This window comes from Cupressus sempervirens, chromosome 6 (genome assembly GCF_028749045.1).
Source record: "Cupressus sempervirens isolate cs-2001-9-10 chromosome 6, ASM2874904v1, whole genome shotgun sequence".
NCBI classification, from domain to species: domain Eukaryota; kingdom Viridiplantae; phylum Streptophyta; class Pinopsida; order Cupressales; family Cupressaceae; genus Cupressus; species Cupressus sempervirens.
In genome coordinates this window covers 576,321,540-576,341,562 of record NC_143123.1, presented here as the reverse complement: position 1 = coordinate 576,341,562, position 20,023 = coordinate 576,321,540, and the positions used below count along the sequence as shown (strand labels likewise).

Here is a 20,023-nt window from a genome sequence, read left to right as displayed (position 1 = left end):
TGTTCCTCCAAATTTTTAGCTTCTAAATTTAGGAATGTTGGCAGTCTCCTAGATTATAGAGTGAAGTTGGCTTAAGATTTTAAATTTATCATTTAATTTTGGTGGAAAAATAATGAGTAATTATTGACATGTGGCAAAACAATTCTCAAGTAGCCCCACCCCATTTCCACTTGTTCAAAATGAGGGCGAAAAAGTCTCGAGTCGTATTTTGTAGGAAAAGATTTTGAAAAAACCTTTAGCCACCAAATTTCTTTATCATAGGACCTCTTGTTCCACAAAATATGAGCCCATGCCACCTCTATGGGACCCCTCCCTTGTACATATTGAAATTTAATCACTAGCTTCCTTTAAATTTAAACTGATTGGTAGTACCACCATCTAGTGCTTACAAAGTAAATTGCACATAAAATGAACTTTTTAACAATAGAATCATCCAAAGCAAACATATGCATTTTGTGAACACTAAAATAAGATAATTAGATACTAATATAAACTGTGAGATGGCATATAATTGTAGAAATGCTTCATATAGTATTAAATTAATAACAATGTAGTACTTGAATAAACGATTAAAAGACTATTACAAATTTATAGAATAAATGTTCTATTTCATGTTTAATTTTACCCATTTTCATATGCCCTAATATCCACTCTTATAGTGCATTTTCATTATCATATCATATATTTTTACTGCTTTTGATTATTACATATGATTAAATACAATTTAGAAATATTCTATATTCTATAGTATTCAGAGGTAACATATGAAAATTAATTACTGAATTGTATTTACAAAAAAGGTTGTCATTTTGACTTTAAGAAATATTAAAAAATATATAATGGATGCTATTGGGGGAAGAGAACAAAGATACACAAACATTTTTATTTTTCTTTCAGATTTTCGAAAATATAGTGATTTTTTCTCACTTTTTTGCAGATGAAAAATTCAGGAAAATCTATTATGTTTTCAATTTTTTGAATTTTGATCAAATGTGCACGTTGTCTACAAAATACTTTATTTCTTTCAGATATCCAAAAATATAGTAAGTTTTTCTCAATTTTTTTCAGATGAAAATTTCAGAAAAATCTGTTACGTTTTCGATTTTTTGAATTTTGATCAAAGGTGCATTTTGTCTTGTAGCTCATGGGAATACTTTCAAAAATGTTTTAGCCAACAAGCATGTTTATTTCAATTATATTTTAATATTTTGAACATTCAGAGTCATCTAGACAAAATATACCAAAATACTTTTTTTCTTTCAGATGTCTGAATATATAGTAATTTTTTCTCATTTTTTTTGCTTCAGAAAAACCCGTTATATTTTCAATTTTTTGAATTTTGATTAAAAATAAATATTCATGTTATTATATTAGAATTGATTGCTATATCAATTATGATATTCTGTGACAAATATAAAACAGCATTATTGTTGTTGTTATATATGCATGGCCCTATATTTGTGAGTAATTATAAACCATATAATAGAAGGCGACGCATGAAAATAATACAGATTTGATAATTTTTATTTTGTTAGATGATGCCCTGTTTCTTAAATAAGAAATAGATAATTATTAAATAATTGAATCAAATAATTCCCTCTATTGACTGCTGCTCACAGGAATTATATAGACTAATTAGTCCATCCAGACTTGTTTGTGAAAAGAGAAATTACAAATGTAAACGATCATTTTATAATCATCATGGGAGATAAATGCTTTGATCAAACTAGCGCAATCAACCTTGTTGGTACATTTAATTTTAATAAATCATGCAGCTCGTTTGTCATTACATTAACTTTATGATAAAACCTTCCAAATAATCAGATGAATGGAAACACAGGACAGAAACTGAAATTTTCTGACTAACAAGATGGAAAGAAATTAGTTAAAAAAATTGAAAGATGTCAAGTTTGTTCATTTTGATCCCCAAAAAAATACAACAGAAAACTGGAATAGCCTAAATGATTTAAACATAATTATTATAAGAAAAGTTGAAAATGGAAAATGTTAGACATCTTGCAAGAGATGCTAAATATCTGGTTTTGATTGGTTCACACCGTCGAAGTCCAGACATTTAGCAGATCGTCCGCAGCCTGCCGGCCGGAATATTTGGAAATCCTTAGAAAATAATTGATTTTATTATCTGAATGTCGTTAGACCAAGAGCATATCAAGTAACGATCAAAGTAAGCTATAATGAAATAAGTTCAGATTCATATCTTACAGGAAGATGTTCATATCAGTCAACATATTTTGTGGGATATTTTCTGAATCGACTATTCGAGTCTAATTACAGTGTTTCCATCCATCTTTTGTTCCGTTGTTCAATTATAAAAGCTCCTAAGAAACTTATAACGATGGCATATGATTGTAAGATATAATCTGAAACAACTATTTGTGTCTACATCCAATGCTTCTGTACATCTCTGTTCCCTTATTCGATGGAGTATGCTTCTGATTTTAAACATACTAAAAATAAAGGTAACCACTTCAAGTAAAAAGAATAACAAATAATTTTTTATACTATATACAATTTGTAGCTGAAATAACTATGCCAGAGCATCGCAACCGCACCCTAGCCCTTTGTTCTTACTCTTCACACCACCTACACATCTTAAAGCTTCATAGGCACTGGAACCAGACTCCAATACATTTAGGCTCATTGAAAGTCTGCACATTGAAACTGTCGTCCAGTAGTTCAAAAATGAAATTTATTATGCACAAGAGCATTCCAGTGAAATAATATACCATTGAGCTGAAAACGGAATTCAAAATTAACTGTGACAAAGCATCACAGTTCCATCCTAACACACTGGTCTTACTCTTAGCACCAATCACACACCTCATGCTTCATAAAACCTGGAACTATGCATCTTTTTTACAATCAGATTCCATTTATGTTTAGGCCCATTAGAATTCTGCAAATTGAACCCATCATCCAGTAGTTCCGAATTTAAATGTCTAATGCACAATCAGTTCGTGGGCCAGTTGAAAGATTTTTACTGGTCTTAGGTGTACCACGTTGTGACTGCCGCTTTGTAGGAACCAAACTATCATCATCCTTCCAGTTCTCCATTTCAAAACCCTCATCATCACTATCCTCACTCGTCTTAAAAACTGGATGCATGTAAGCATTACATAGATATTCTTTAAGGTTTAGGTTTGGTTCATTCACCCGCTCCAAGGTGTCCTTCACTGTGGCTTCCTGAAATATCAAAACACAGCATAGTAAGATGAAAGAGTGTGCTTGCTGCAAGATGTTCATTCTCTCTTCATTAACCTGGGGTAGATGCAAACTGAACAGCTTTAACATGTGTTCTACAAATATGTTTGTAAGCAGCCCTGAATCCAGTTATGCTCAAATTAACTAATTTAAATTTAAAGACAAAAGGATGACAACCAATTTTCAAACACGGAATCTGAAATACCCATGCAGGGATCTTTCAGAAAGAAGTTCTAAAATGTTCATATAGATCATCCACAAGTCTAAAGCTTGGCTATTTATCATGGTATCTGCATTTCTATTTAATGACCAGAAAGAATATGCATATGAACATAATGTTAACTCTTGCTTGCATTTCCTTCAACAAGCCTGAAAAAATACAGGAGGAAAATGCAGATAGTGAACTTGTGAAAACTATCCATTCAAGTTTCAAGACAAACATCATATTGAAATTCATTTATATCTGTATTTGTAGCAGATAAGAACAATGGTAATTCAACTAGGTATCGGATATTCTTGCTAAATTTGGTTTTAGATTTAAGTCCTTGCTCTTGTTAATTCTTTTCCTTTCTTGGATGTTCTTCATGCATCGATCAGCACTAACTTGCATATGTAGGCATAATAAGTGATTTCTTTACTGTATATGTGTTCTATGTACATCGATAGGGCACATGTGGCATGCTGAGTAAAGAGGGACTTGGGAACGAGAAAATTTCCAGTTAAGAGTGATCTAGTTTAACATGGAACGCACACATACACATATGTATCTATGTTAGCTTTTAAATTAAAGAATGATCTGGTGCATATTCTTAGCAAATTAAACCAAGAAAAAGGTTTAAATTGTCCAAGACTTCGCAAACTCTATTGAGACAAAACCTCGACTACTTTTGGCCAATTTTATGTATGATGGACCATCACCATGGACCTCTCTCTTGGGACACTCAATCCAAGCTTGCTTCTTATACATTTTCTTATGTCATCCTACCAATCTCAAACACCATTATTCACATGTTAGAAATTTTCACTTGGCCAATTGAGGATGTTCCTACCATTTATGACTGAAGAAAACTCATCATGTTCTATAGTAGGATAAAATCTATTGGCCTTACTTTCTCCAAGAGGAGGAAACCAACAAGCACTCATCTTCATATGAGCCATTTACTATGAGATCTAGAGGAGATATCACCACTTCAATGTGGGCTCAAGGAACACTTTTTCCACTTTGTTAGATATGATACATAGTTAGACCACCCTATGGGATGGGGGGACAGGTTTCAGATAGCAGGGGACAGAGGGGCCCCAATTTGAGGATGGCAAAGGGATGAGAGAGGGGGGGAGTGCATATAATATATACTATACATGTGGTACTTAAAATACTAGTTATGAAAATATGTATAACAATATAAGACATAAAGATGTAAAATACTAATTTACTAAAATTTATAGACTTGACCATTGGATTGAACATTGAACAATAAATATTAAAATCTTAAATACTTGAATGGGAAAATGGAAGAGTTCTAACTTCTCTCATATAAATATAAAATAATAATAGTCATGGGCATCAAAAGTATGAGTATCTCATCATAAAGATGATTTTATTGAGCAACATGATAAGATATTCAATACGATCAATAGAATATTTTAAAAGTGTTTTATTTTTTAAACAAACTCATTTTTCTTGGTTGGACAAGGGGTTTGTTCCCTTCCCCTTGTCCCCTCAAGGGCTGCCAGGACATCTTCTGTCTCCTTAAGGGACACTAGGACGTCCTCCCATCTACCAGAATGGCGATGGACTGGTGACACCAAAACAACATCCCTGTCTCGAAGATGTCAATTTTTTTTTCTTTTTTGGGAGGTGTGGGGGGAATGCATCTTTGTATTACACAATAAAAGAGATATTATCAAACCCACTATTCCTAAACAGATCCATGGAGACAATGTGGTTTGGGGTAACTAGTGTGTTGGGAACAAGAGTAGGGGACAACATTCCAAAAGACTTGATATTAGAACTCATATTTAGAATTGGTAGTACAAAGAGAGGGAGTAGAACATGGGAAAAGAAGGAAGAGACAAGAAAACTAGTTAAGGAAGCAACCATTTCTTTGGTATTGCAAGATGCTATATGAATGGTGAAGATCAAGGCAACATGTTCTACAAGTTGGAAACTAAGGGATGGTTGAGGCTATAGGGTCTACAAGTGGGAAACTAACAGATAGTTGACAGTTTTTCTATCGTAACAATCTAGGGAGGTTTTCAATTTGATATTTTAACCAAAACGATAAATCCCTCAATTTCCGAGCACAAAATATAAATTATATACACATACAAGTCCTAATATATCTACAAATGCAAGAGAAGGGCATGGTGTCTCTAGTGTTGTAATTTGTGATGAGAGAGGGTTGGTGAAAGTGGTAGGAATTAACATGAATGGGAAATGTCAAGTCCAGATGGTTTGAAAGTGTGAATCTAAGGGATGGTAGACAGTCTTTCTATTGTCGTAGCCCAAGGATGTTTTTTACTTGAATATTTTAACCAAATCCTACCGTACCACAATTCCTAAGGACAATTTACAAATTCTCAATAAAATATAATAGAAAGTTATGGTGCTATTCGACCATTAATTGAACATACCTTAAAATGGCAATTCCTCCCTCTCAATTCTTTCAAAGTTCTACCACAACTACTCAGTATGTGAATCAACAAGTACAACTCATACCATTACCCCATAGTGACTGTGCTCAACAACAAATGCAATGCCCAATTCTACCACCTTGAAAATCAAAGAAATGGTTGATTAGGTCAGTACTACTTCATTGGCTCTACATTGGTACGGAAGCCCCACTTCATACTACATGACACACTTGAGGAAATCTTTTATCTTGTTTGGGGGTCCAATTAAAATATCTACAAGGCATCCATAAATGTCCTTGCACATAGCACATCAAGTGAGTCCCAATAAGTGCATTCCTTATTCCCACTATTTCTCGTGGCTGGAATATTTTACAAGGCAACAAAAGTAAAGAAAAATACATTATTAACCCAAACGAGAATAAAACAGCTAGAAACGGGACCATGGGATAGCAATTTGTATTATAGGATTGTGCTATATAAGTGGTGATCCAAAAATTAAAATCCACCAAAGTGTGTAATAACTAGAGCATTCCTATTGTTGCACACATATTCATGTAGGCCATGATACATAGCTAATTGACTAATAATAAGGAGACCTAACCTTCACAACCTCATGGGTAATGGATATTTATTGTCCATCTGTATACAAATCAATCGATGGAAGAAATAAAGACCTTTCTACTTGCCACATACTGGCATTCAATAAACCTTAGCATGTCTATATCTTGACATCAAAAGGGTTAAAGGAACAAGATACGTCAAATCTGTATTCAATTCTCATAATTCCTTCCTTTTTGATAAAAAACCCTATCAAACTAGTGAAGCATCATCATCATTATGTATCACTGGGTGTGACCCACAATGTTGACCAAAAAAATTAAACACAATCAAGTTCTAGAAACAAAAATTGTTCATCATACATAGTTAATGAAACACTACAACTACAATAGCTCAAAATTAATAGATTTTTGGAAGAGTGTTTGCCAAGAATATGTATTTTCATATTCTAACTCCATATTGATACTACTGATATCTTGCTTCATTCTCTACGAGATATGCAAGCATCACAAGGAAAATATTTTACATTTTTTATGTTATGAACATGTTACATGGAAATCAACTAGAAATAACATATGTAATAAACACTAGTTCTTCAAAAGGAGCTTCAAGAGGAGGGCTATTCTAAATAGTATATACCAAATAAATACCCTACTTGAGCTAAAAATAACAAAATGGAATGGATATATATTGCCAGTAAATTTCATACAAGAGAAATAGTTGTGTGTCATATGGTACTGCAACATGTCAGTGCAAATATGCAATACCCTGTCCACATTATGATTGCATTATGTGTAGTAAGATGTCCCCCAATTGCTGTAGACTGAACTTAACATACGGAAAGTAAGATTGTAAAGGTCCACAGGAAAGACTCTTTGTAGTCCCTAAATGTTTGATGGTAAATAAGGTTGGAGCCTCTTGATCCGAGTTGGTGCTTGCTGGCTATGTTGAAGCTCAGTTATGAGGGGATTAGTGTCTCCTTATTGGGTCATGGATTAATGCCAACAAAAGTAATTGTGAATTGTATAAAATTTTGTGAGGCTGGATTTGGGCAGTAGATTCCAAGCAACAATTCTTATGAATGCAGCAGTTGTTAGTGTGGCTTGTAGTTCTAACTTTCTAGTATGCATGAGTGGAGATATGCTTATGTTCACAAAAACATATCAGTCCAAGATAATCAAGGGTCTAGCTTTTGATTGTCACCAAACATTCACATTCATACGAAACTTTTGATTTTCCAAACTATTTCCAATATATAGTTTTTCTAGTTGATTTCAACTACAGAAGCTTCTCAATTTCATTCAAAATCACTTTATCTTTCAACTTGTGTAACCTGCACTATAAAACATCTCATCTGCACAAACTCAGACATATCAGATTCTAAAAGTGATATTACTTCTTCAGCTTTGTGCAAAACAATGTGCCCAACCTAAAATGCCCTTTTTTGGAAATATACTTCTCAAAAGTACTCACCTCTATTGGATATCTTTGGAAAGCAGGCTCAAAACGATGTTTGCAGAACTTATGAAACCAAATTGTAAGTATTGGCAGGGCAATGAGTACAGGTGTCATCTGGCCTGCTGCTCTTGTGCTTAGTAAGCCCAGTAAGAGCACTTGTGAAATTACTAAGCCGACAATTATACGAGAATGAACATGAGGCCAAAATGCTGCTGCACTTTCATATTCTTGATTGTAGACATTAATCACCTGAAAGAACAAAGGGTATCCTTGTTAAAAATATTTAAAAAAATTACAATCTTCCAGCAATAAAAATGTTACTTGTACAGAAAAAGTTCAAAAACTGTAACTGACATGGCTTATAACAAATTATATTTTTCATAAATGTTACTTAACAAAGGCTATTCATCCTCAATTCTAAACATTTTTGAAAATATATATTTAACCATGTTAACGAAAAATATAAAGCTACTTAAGATACTCCATTTTGGTTGCTATATGAATATTACATCAGTGTAGTAAGAAATGTCAATAAAACAACATCAAAATGTAAAAATGTCCACATTATAGATCATACTTCAATCTAGAAACTTAATGATGACCTTGCACGGAGGAAAAATGGGTAGAAGGTCCAGTTTGAAATCTTCACCACTTCATAATATGTATCAAAGATCATAACACATATCAGTTAAAATGTTCTGCATGTTAATGTATTTGAGTTTGGAACCGATATTTGTAATGTGCTATTACTATAAAGGTGGTTATGAAGAACTCATATTATTAGCTAAGAAAACTACACAAATCCACTTTAGATAATATACTGTTTGCTAAGAACTTGGATTTTATACTAGATAAATAGAACTGATGGAAAATTAGAGAAAATGCAAAAAAAAGAGCAGAATGAACATGGCTTGAAAAGAGGACAGAACTTGAAGAACACTGTTAATAAGTGAGAAAATCAACACAACAAATAACATACCGAGACACTCTACATTTTTTTAAAACTAGATAAAAAATTTGACAAGACATAAACGAGGGTTTAATTTCCCCAGTACCCCAAAAATTTCACAGAACTAGATTATATCTCGCAGGTAAAGGATAGTCTTTATTCTATCATATTAACCACAAAAATAAATCTCTGAATGATTCAAGGACTCAAGCCAGCAGTAACTTTACATTATCCACATGAAATATAGCATTCAAAAGAAACCAAGCACATGAAGCTCATCTAAAGAAATAAATTGAAGCATCAGGTCACGAACATAGATGGCATACTCGCCAAGTTTTTGGGCTCTGCAGGTTTTTCCCACATTTACTCACCCCAGAAACTAGCCAAGTTCTTGGAAACAAATTGCCGAGAACTTGCTGTGGGGTAAACTTTGGCGAGTCTGGTTAAAAAACGCAGTCACAGTTGTCTTCCATCATTTAAAGCAAAAACAATGGCCCCCAAATCATTTCATTTGACATTTGTTCACTTCTAAGTTTCTGAGAGGGGGAAAAATCCTCTTCCAGACCCTTGCTAGCTGATTTCCATCAATTTGAAGCGGATTTGAGGTGGTTTTTGAAGAAAAATTAGATTCCCACATAGGTTCTTGATTTTCTTTCTATACTTTTTTAAAAAAATTCTTTAATTTTTGCTGCATCTAGATGAATAGGAAATCATTACTAACTAGTTAAAAAATAAGTTATTGGAACAAGATTTAACACTATCTTGGACAAGTTTCCTTGAATTTTCACTAATTTACTGAAGAACCTCTAGTTTAAAAAAACGCCAAACCTTAGTAAGTTTTTAATTTTTTTAACTTTGAATTATGCCTTAAAATATTGAAACTCATTTAGATAGTTTCCTTGACTCTTTAATTAAAATAATATTTTTTTCTTTTCACTTTGTACATGTAGGTTAATAGTTAACCGTTAATTCAAATGGCAGCTTAAGGGAATGACTGGCCACTAGAACCATGATAGGCACCTATCCTAAATGTGCTATAGATAGGACTTGGAAGTACGCCTATGAAGGACCAAACTCTGAAACAATGATTTCCTTTAAATATGAAAAAGAAAATCATGGAGGCATAAACTGCCTCAAATAACACCTTATAGACATTGACAAGAATGATGCTAGGAGATGTAATAAAACCATTGAAAAAATAAAAAGAGACATTAAAGTTGTTAAGATATGGTAGCATCGGTCAAAATTCAAGGATAACCTTGGAAACTATATGCATATGTGTGTGTGCCTATATGTATACCAATTCACCATGTGAACTTTTATTCATACATAAACACACATATACATAGACATAAACATTATTCTTTCCATTAACGAAATCATCCTTGTAATTAACCGTTTTGTCCATATCATAAACATTCACTCTTGAATCAAGCATTGTAACCTTCGTCAAATCGATCATGCATTGGATCAAGTTTATGACCTTTGCATTATTCAAACTAGTGATTATATTTGTTTTTCTAAACACCCAATTAAGATTGGTGATCATATTTGTTTGTTAATACAAAACTCGATTAAGGATAGAGACCTTTGGAGATTACCAATATTTATTATGATGTTTCTTCAGGGAATAGACATGTTCGCCTTTGTTATGGCTGTTGATAAGGGTATTTATATGAACCAATACAAGAGATAAGAATTGTCGTCGGCATACACTATGTAGCCGACGGGTTCATGTTGTCAGTAAAGATTTTGTAGCCGACGGGTTCATGTTGTCAGTAAAGATTTTGTAGCCGACGGTTAGATTAGAATTGTCATGTAGCCGACGAACCCCTTCGGAAAAGTTCGGTGGGAAGTATTTATACCTCGTCTTGGGATCATTGTAAAGCATATGATCTTATGCTCCGTATGTAATCTCTTGGCATATGCAAATGATAAACGAAGTACTTCTGTTGCTGTTCTTGTTCATTGTCTCTGTGCATTAATCAATTAATCTATGCGGTAAACATTTGGTGTCGTTGCCTGATGGACCTGGAACAAAGGCTGGAATGAAGATTGATGCTAAATCAGTTAAACAAAAATAAGAATAAGATGAAGGACAAAGATGAAATCCACACAGATCAAGGAAAGTTAATTTTGGCGCAGCAGGTTGAATGCAGACGGAGGTTTAAGAAGATTGCCGACAAATATCGAAGCACTGAGGAATTGTTGGAGACTCGACAACAGGTGGAATTGGTGGAAGAAGCAAGGGAGGAATTTTGAACCTGTATTCGCCGAGGGAAGAGAATCCAGACAGAAGGGAATTAACTCGCACGGCTCGGAGTGCCAAGAAAGCACGAGCGTGGAGTGAACTCTTCGTCTGCGATACACTTTCGGAATGAGAAGATCCTTCTTCACCAGAGAACACAGCTGTTGGAGATGAGACAATTGTCGGAGAGAGTGCCGGTGTGGAAGTGCAGATCGCTAGTGTGGGAGTGCAAACCGCCGATGTGGGAGTGCAGATCGTCGATGTGGGAGTGCAAAGCCACGATGTGGGAGTGCAAAGAGCCGGTGTGGGAGTACAAAGCGCTGGTGTGGGATTGAACATTACCAGTGTTGCAGGACCGAACAATGCATGTGCACAAAATCCAGTAGTGATGGCAGGACCCAAGGAGAAGCTGCCGAAGTTTGATGGTGATGGAACGACGAATCCAATCCGACACCATAAAACATGCGAAATGATTTGGAGGGCGAATGGCATAATAGATACAGACGAATGGGTCCAACAGTTTTCAGCAACCCTACGGGGTGTTGCAATTGATTGGTTTGCCGATGTAGATCCCCAGAAGTTAACCACTTGGGACAACCTTAAAAAGGAGTTCACCACATAATTTCAACTGCTCCGCGACGACAATGAGATCGTAGCCAAAATATACAACACAAAACAAGGGATAAATGAAAAAGTTCGAGTCTATGCCAAGAAATTAAAAGATTTGATAAATAAAATGGAAAATAAGCCAACCGACAGATTGCAAAAAAGATGGTTCATTTAGGGTCTATGACTGAAGTTGCAAAGGAAGATGAAGATTGCGTTGCTGTCATCATACACTAAAGCATACAATTGGGAGATGAACTTGGAAAGTGAGTAGAAAACAAAGAAGAAGAGTAGCTCCTCCAAGTCAAATGACGATGAGTCTTCGGAAGAAGAGAGCAGTGATGAGGAAAATAATAGCAAAAAGGTTCGAGCTCTCCAGAAGGACATGATCAGGATGATGAAGGAATTTAAGAACATGTAGAAAGAAACAAAGGGAAGCGAGCTATGATGCACGGAATGTAAGGCAAAAGGTCACACAAAGGGCTCCTATCCAAAGAACCAGTTCTGTGAGATCTGCCAAATCATGGGACATTACATAAAAGAATGTCCCTTCAATATGAAAACCAAAGGACTTCAACAAGTGCTCCTGACATAGGCAACTTCCACATCAGGAGGGAACAAAAACACAAACATTGATGGTGCCACTTCGGGTGGGTACAGAAATAATAACAAAGGGCAAAACAACAACAATGCAAACAATAACAATAACAATGGCAGCCGAAAGTCGAATTCAGTACGATGCAAACGGTCGATCGATGGTTCAATGTCGAGCATGTAATTTGTGGGGCCACTTTTCCCGAGATTGTACAATGGCAAACACACTAAAATTATTATGCAGATGGTGCGAACTTGGCGATCATCAAGATGCCAAGTGCTCGAAGTCTGGAGTGAATCTAATCACCGTCAGGACGGACGAAGAGGAGGTGATGGCAATCACACGGAAACAAGCAAAACTATACCTCGACCTGGCGGAAGAAAAGAAAAAGCTGGAGGAAGTACGAAAGAAAATTGAGAAAGTGACATAGGCAAAGACTACACACTTGAGGGACACCACAAGTACCTCGACAAGGAACTGCGTGGAATAGAACATTGTACGACAGTTATTACAAATTGAGGTAACCGTCAAAATAGGTGATATGTTGCTCACAATGCCCCAGCTCCGATTGACACTCACAAATATCGTGCCAACTGCCAAGTTACCAGGAGAACCAGGAAGAGGGAAGGAAATTGCCACCGACAGAGAAGACCCAATGCTACTAGCCGTGACATTCGGACAACATCTAATGATCATCAAGATGGGGATTCTCGGAAGTGTGCTGACGGACATAATTGTTGACGGAGGATTCGGTGTGAATGTCTTACTTGAGGATACTCGGAAGAGGTTGGGACAGTCGACGTTGTGGACACCTACATTCCAATTATTGACAGCGAACCAACACGGCATTAAACCTCTCAGTGTCTTGATGGCACAACCGGTGACAATTGGCACACAGTCGTTCTTGCTTGACTTTGTTGTGATCCCGTTGAAGAGAAAAGGGTACGACGCCATTCTGAGCCACGGATGGCTTATTCAAGCCACAGTCAAACATGACTGGAAGAGAAACACTTTATCACTTGAAAGCAAAGGGAAGAAACTCGTCGTTGATTTGCACACTCAGATGGTGGGAGAAGAAGCTCTGTCATCAAATTTTGAAGAGGAAGATGAAGGGAGGGAGCGTATGGAACCAGATCAAGAGGGAGTCCTACGATTGGAAGGAGGATCAACAAACGGCGATTTGGATTCTGTCAACAGTCTTTACCACTAGCAAATAGAAGACTAAGAACTCTTTCCAAATTGTAATATGTTAAGGGTGGACGAAGGTGAGAAAGAAGAGGAAAATGAATGCCCGAAGAAATATAAAGAAGCTAAAGAAGGAAAGACAGTTATGGTTGAAGCTGAAGGGAAGAACAAACAGTACGAACCCAGAAAAAAGAAAGATCCCACCGTACGACTGTGTAGGAAGAAAAGGTTATGACGAACCACTGATATATTAGAAGGGTGCCGACAATAGGGAAAACACATCGTACAATTTGCACAGGAAACAAAGAGAACAAGCTTGATAAAAACTTCAGCAATACAGAGTGAAGGTTCTAAAATCAAGAATACAGTTATTGACGGCAAGGGATGACAACCGATGAAATTGCAGGCACAATGGACTACGAAGGTGACATAGAACAGATGCAAAGCGCGGCGTGATAAGCACTTGGAACTGAACATGTTTCAGCTGGGGCAGTTGGTGTTGAAGTATGACAGACGAAATAAACTAGGAAAGTTTAAGTTCAAGTGGGTTGGGCCATACCAGATCCGAGCGGTAGGTGACAATGGAGCAATAAAATTGTGGACCTTGGACGGACAAGAAGTGCCTCAGGCAATGAACGGATCAAAGCTGAAAATGTACCATGCAAGGAAGACTTTGTCATCGTCGCAAGATGGCGAGGTCGGGAGGCAAAATTGAGTTGTATTTTTCAGAAATTAAAAAAATAAAAATAAATAAAGAAAAGAGGGAAAAAAAAAAGTTGGAAAAAAGGAAGCCCGTCTGCGAACACCCTCACGAAATACTGCTCCGCAAGCAAGTTGTCCCGCGGATAGTGGTTGCCATGGGCGGGCCCGCGGACTATCTATCCTCCCACGGTTTGCCTTTGCTTCCCGCGAATTATCTATCCTCTCGCGGGCTAAGGTTCTCCTGCGTCCTGTCTTTTCACTCTCCGCAGACGGGTGGCTGGTAACGGGTTTTATGTCTATGGACTTCTTTCTCCCGCGGTCTTTTTATTGTCTTCCACGATTTTCAGCCCCCGTGGTTGTATTTTGTTCCTCCGTGGAGCTATTTTTCTACCCCACGGACGAAGAAAGTTCGTTGATGAGTTGGAGAGCAGTCACTGGTAGTCTTCTTGCCGTGCCTTCAAACCTTTTCTTTCCATAGCTAAGCACTATTTTTCAGCGAATGATATTATGTTCCCGCGGGTTGATTCAAGGATGAAATTTTAAAAAAAAGAAAAAGTCGACAAATCAAAAATGTTCAGAATGCATAATGGATGATGCCAAAGGGAAGGGAAAACATCAGCGGTTGCCAAAAAGAGTGTGGGATTAGAAGAAATCACAAAAATAGTGTGTTCCATGCATTTTTGTTTGGGTTTCGAAGTGCTAATTTTTGTGCTGCCCCTCGCTGCCCCCTAGACCCCTAGTCGCTGCGGTTATCAGTTGTGGGAAGTGTGACCAATTGATGAGACCTGGAGTTGCTACAAGCATGGAGTGTCTATGTACCAGAGGCACTTGGAGTAGGTGTTGGACATGAGGCTGTCTTGGTGGATGTATAGAGAGCTCAAGAGGAGTTGATCATCTAGTTGAAGGCAATACAGTGACACTTGGCTCAGTGTACCCAGAGTTGGCAGCACAGGTGGCTATCAAGGTCAGCTTGACTAAGGAGACAGTATTGTGTTTGCAACATGGTTTGGAGACCAGTTTGGTGCAGACACCGGACGAATGTGAAAGTGACGTGACAAAAACAGATCTATCTTGTTGTAGTTAGTCAATTAATGTATTTTGTTTGTTAATTTGTCTTGGATATTTTGTAATTGTCGTCCAGAGACGACTTTTCTTTTGGGGGGGATGATGTCGTCGGTAGAAACTATGTAGGCGACGAGCTCATGTTGTCGGTAAAGATTTTGTAGTCGACGGGTAGATTAGAATTGTCATGTAGCCGATGGACCCCTTCGAGAAGATTCGGCGGGAAGTATTTATAACTTGTCTGGGATCATTGTAAAGCATCTGGTCTTATGCTCCATATGTAATCTCTTGGCATATGCAAATGATAAACGAAGTACTGCTGTTGCTGTTCTTGTTCATTGTCTGTGTGCATTAATCAATTAATCTATGCTGTAAACAAGAGTCATTAAAAGACCCAAATAATTCTATCACAGCAAATCGAACTTCAGATAGTACCACTAATAAATCATTAGGACTTATCTCTCAAATCTGAATATTTATTTGGTGCATATACATTTTGAATTATTATAACCTACAAACAGCATTAGAAATTAAACTTGAGAAATCAGATTACTCATATTGCATTTACATTAATTTCCTCAAGATGGAAACAGTAATCAGATCTGAGGACCACCTTGAAGGAGTGAACAACTTCACACCATGGAAGTCAAGAATGATGATGCTATTGAAAGAGAAAAAATTAGAATCCAATGTACAAGGCAAAAAGTCTAAACCTGAAAATGAACCGGAAAATTCCCATTGAATTGAGAGTAACAAAAAAGCCTTGAAATTGATAGTGGGTTCTATTAGAGACCACAATGTACCTATACTAGCCAAACAAACAACTCCACAGCTCATGTTCAAATCTCTAGAGACCACATTTGACATACACGATACTGGCAGAACCTTTGCACTCAAAACATAGATGAATCACATATGCATGAACAAAGGAGAATCTGTGAATGCTTTCTTCATGAGAATAATAAATTTGAGGGATATTGTCAACCATTGGGTATGAAATGGATAGAAAAGAATTATCCCTAATAGAGGTGGGCTACCAAACTCACAGGAATCATTCAAACTCCCAAAGTTAGACCGTCTATGATCTAAGTGCCTACAAGAAAAAGCTAGACAGCTAGCAAAAGGAAACAAACAAAAATTCATAAATGAAGATATTGATGTTCTAAATACCAATCATTATAAGAAAGGAAAAAAAAGCTCCAAAAGGAAGAAAAATTATAATGGAAAAGGTTCATTCGGACAAAGAAAAGATGCTTCCCAAGATCCATGTTTCAGATGTGGTCAATATGCTCACTGTGCTGCCAAATGCCCTGCCTGAATTATCCTATGTTGAAGTTAGAAAAACAAATACGGAAGAGAATTCTAAGAAGTTCTTGTTCTATTCAGCAATATCAAATCATGAATCAAAAAAACTAAATACTTGGGTGATTGATAGTGAGTCATCTAGACATATCACCGAATTCCAAGAACATCTAGATACTATTGTGTAAGAGATAACTATCAGAGACAATTCTACACATCCTATAAGAGGAGTGGGAACCTGTAACATCAAATTAGGATTAGGCATCACTATCCATCTTCAAGATGTTCTATTTGTACGTGGAATCGAAAGAAATCTAGTATTAATAGTTTCACTAGAAGATAATGGGTAATGAGAAAGTTCTGGCATGGCCAAAGAACACTACATTTAAGAAAGCAAAAACTATAGGTGAAAGATGATGATACCTATACAAACTCTGCACTGAGACCAAACAAACAGTCATTCATTTAACTTATGATTGCAATGAGATTAGGAATAGAAGATTAGGGCATAATACATATACACTTTTGTGCCCTAACATCCATGGGAAAATTAGTAAATGACTTGCCCAAGCTAAACCCTACCCATAATGGGATGTGTAAAAGATGTACTTTAGGGAAAAACACTAAGGGATCATTTCAAAATAGTTTGAGAAAAACCAAAAATGTATTGGAAATGGTCCACTCAAACTTATGTTGACCCATGTTTACGCAGATTGATTTTCCAAGAAGAGATTCAATGGAGCCTTTTACTTCATTAGGTTTCATTTGCATTTTCTCTTGAAATTCTAAGATTTCTACATTCTTAAAATGTTGAAATTTCACCTTCGTTTTCCATCTTGTCACTAATTTTTCCACTCCAAATATGATTTTCTTCTCATAAACTTTACCCATATTCTTTTCTATGGTGTCAATTTTTAGCTACAATCTCCTTTCCTTTTTAATTATTATTGTGCATATCATACATCTGTATTCTATCAGAGGTTCACCTTCTTTTGGATTGTGTATAGGTTCAATGAATAGATGCTTTGAGGCCCATTCTATTTAAAAATTCCTGATCAATATATGTCAATTCCAATCTTTTTTGGATTTTGCATCAATTTTTGCACTGTATTTCCTTTTTCCCTTTCCTCTTCATGCACCATCACCATCTTTGGAATTCTCATTCAAGTCTATTATATTATTCTAGCTACTTTGGGTATTGACCTAAAGATCTTCGCTACTCCAGGTATTTATCTAAATATCTTCTTCAAGTTCATCATGATTGGAGATATCACGTTTGCCAACTTATTCAATATGTGCCAGTGGGACTAGCAATAGTAGTGGTTGAGAATCTTGTAAATGTGCTTGTGATGTTGTAGCTTCCTAGTGTTGGCCACTAAAATATAATGACAAGGTTCTGCAAGTGCATTTGGTTAGTCCACCACATGTAGGACTCTTAACCTTGTTCATGTTCGACATCTCCCAAGAAATATAAGCTACCATAAAATTCAAGTTATTCAAAAAGTGACAGTTGAATATAGTCTATTACATATATTTATCTACATAGTATTCGTTGGTTGTACGACCTACACTATATAATATAGATGTCCTAGGCCTTCCTGATTAATAATTGACCACTAATAGTCTAGCTTGTACTACTAAATAAGAACAAACTAAAATTACAGAGAACAGACAAATACGGGTCTGAGTTACTCACCTTTGCCTAAATTGCAGTTGTCACACTTGCAACTCGCCTGGCAATGATCTCGTCAGTTTAGGAAATTGATACTTTGCTATTGATTGGATTGAGACAACCTACTGATCTATGAATGTATTTATACCACTCTTTTTTGGCAAATTCTACAGGAATATTATAGTATACACAATATTTGGCGAAGCTGCATAATAAAAACACGTCTTATGGAATTTCCAAAGCGAATATGGTTCATCCATTATATGGCCATGCATAATATAGTTGGCAAAATTGAATTAGTGTGTGACACACGTCCACATATTTGTGGGGCGAATGTCGTTCCTCTCTTAAAACATTTTTTAAAACCAAGGGCGAATTGAGGTCGTCCAAAAAGTTCCACTTCGGAAATCATAAGACAATGTGTTTAATTTTTCATGTGCAAAAAATATTTCTAAGTGGCTATTTCATTTCTAAAGGAGATCTGATGGCATAAATTTTGTGGAGATGGGCCCGAGGTCATGACCCATTTTTGGTAAACTTGGGGCGACTCGCCATACACGTGGAAAAAATTTGCCAAACCAACATTGGTCGATGAATGAAATTTGCCAACTGGCAAATATTCACCACTAAAGTTAACCCTACATACAAGACATTATGGCAGCACTATTACATCTGCAATGATCCTTAGAAACTTAACACAGGCTGCAAATAGTAACTCGGAACTTGTCCCACCCGACATGCCATGGTAGGATCCTAGTATTTGGTGGTTGCAAATAATATCATCCACCTTATCTCGTTGATAATAAGATGGTGTACCAAGAGGTCCTTCAATCTCCACAGATAGGTTACTTTTACGAATAGTGCGTGTCATGTAAATAATACAGGTCTACAATTATCAATAATCCTTTCTCTATTTCTGTTTGAAATGTAACTTCTCTTACATTTGCAGTTTCACTCTGATACCATGTTAGTTTTCATGGATTGTTATAGATGTATTTGCACTGCCATGCTTCGTATGTACTTTCCAAGGGCAGCGATCTCCCTCTTTATATTGAGGCTGAGACATAAAGAGACTTGTCCCTTCAAGGGACATGTCTATTCATTTTCATTAATTGATATAATAATTGATTGGTTAACTACACACATATTTATGACATATAACTTCAGTTTAGTCTCATGAGTTTATCCAACTGAAGCTACCAAACATCAACAAAGAAGTGGTGGTCCTTGAGCACCTATAGCTAGTTACAAGTAGAAGTAAATGTACATAACAAGTTGATATTTAAATACTACTATATCCAGATTATCATGAAAAGAATAAGATGATTTCCTTCAAAGAAACTTTGAGATATAAGATCCAAGATAAATGATCTTTCCATCTCCAAAGAGAGATAACATGGGGATGATACAAGGATAAATACCATCATCAAGAAAACATGATTATCATATCCAAGTCATGACGAACATCCGTGAAGTCTTTGCGACTATTACATTAGGTGTAATTGTTTAGTTTTATAATATACTCATATTTGTTTTTGCGGTTATACAACTTAATATGTTACAACCAGGTCTTTGTTTGGCATTTGCCTATTTAAGATATTGTTTGATTCAGTAAGACATCAAAGCATTTACCTTTATCTTTTACATATGGTATCAAAGCTTTCTGGAGTATATTGATGATCAACGACTTGTGATACTTTTAGTTAGAATGTTTTGGAGCATAATTGAGGTAATGGATCAATGTTTCAAGTGTAGCAATAGTAAACAATTTGGTTGCCATGCACATGCTATTGCTCGATTGTGTTTGAAGCTACTAGTATTATAATTACC

The 20,023-nt window shown here is 36.1% G+C and overlaps 1 protein-coding gene across 2 annotated transcripts in view; it reads right to left on the bottom strand.

Moving 5' to 3' along the window:
* Positions 1 to 2,186: 2,186 nt before the first annotated feature.
* The window catches only part of LOC149553566 (hyperosmolality-gated Ca2+ permeable channel 1.5-like), a 137,781-nt gene continuing 119,944 nt past the window's right edge, over positions 2,187 to 20,023 (bottom strand). For both annotated transcript variants that reach the window (XM_089788968.1, XM_089788969.1), the window contains exons 11-12: positions 7,888 to 8,121; positions 2,187 to 3,204 (exon numbers count right to left, since the gene is read on the bottom strand). In XM_089788968.1, the coding sequence (XP_089645094.1) occupies positions 2,953 to 3,204; positions 7,888 to 8,121 (486 nt within the window). In that variant the 3' untranslated portion in view covers positions 2,187 to 2,952. The remainder of the gene's footprint in view (positions 3,205 to 7,887; positions 8,122 to 20,023) is intronic.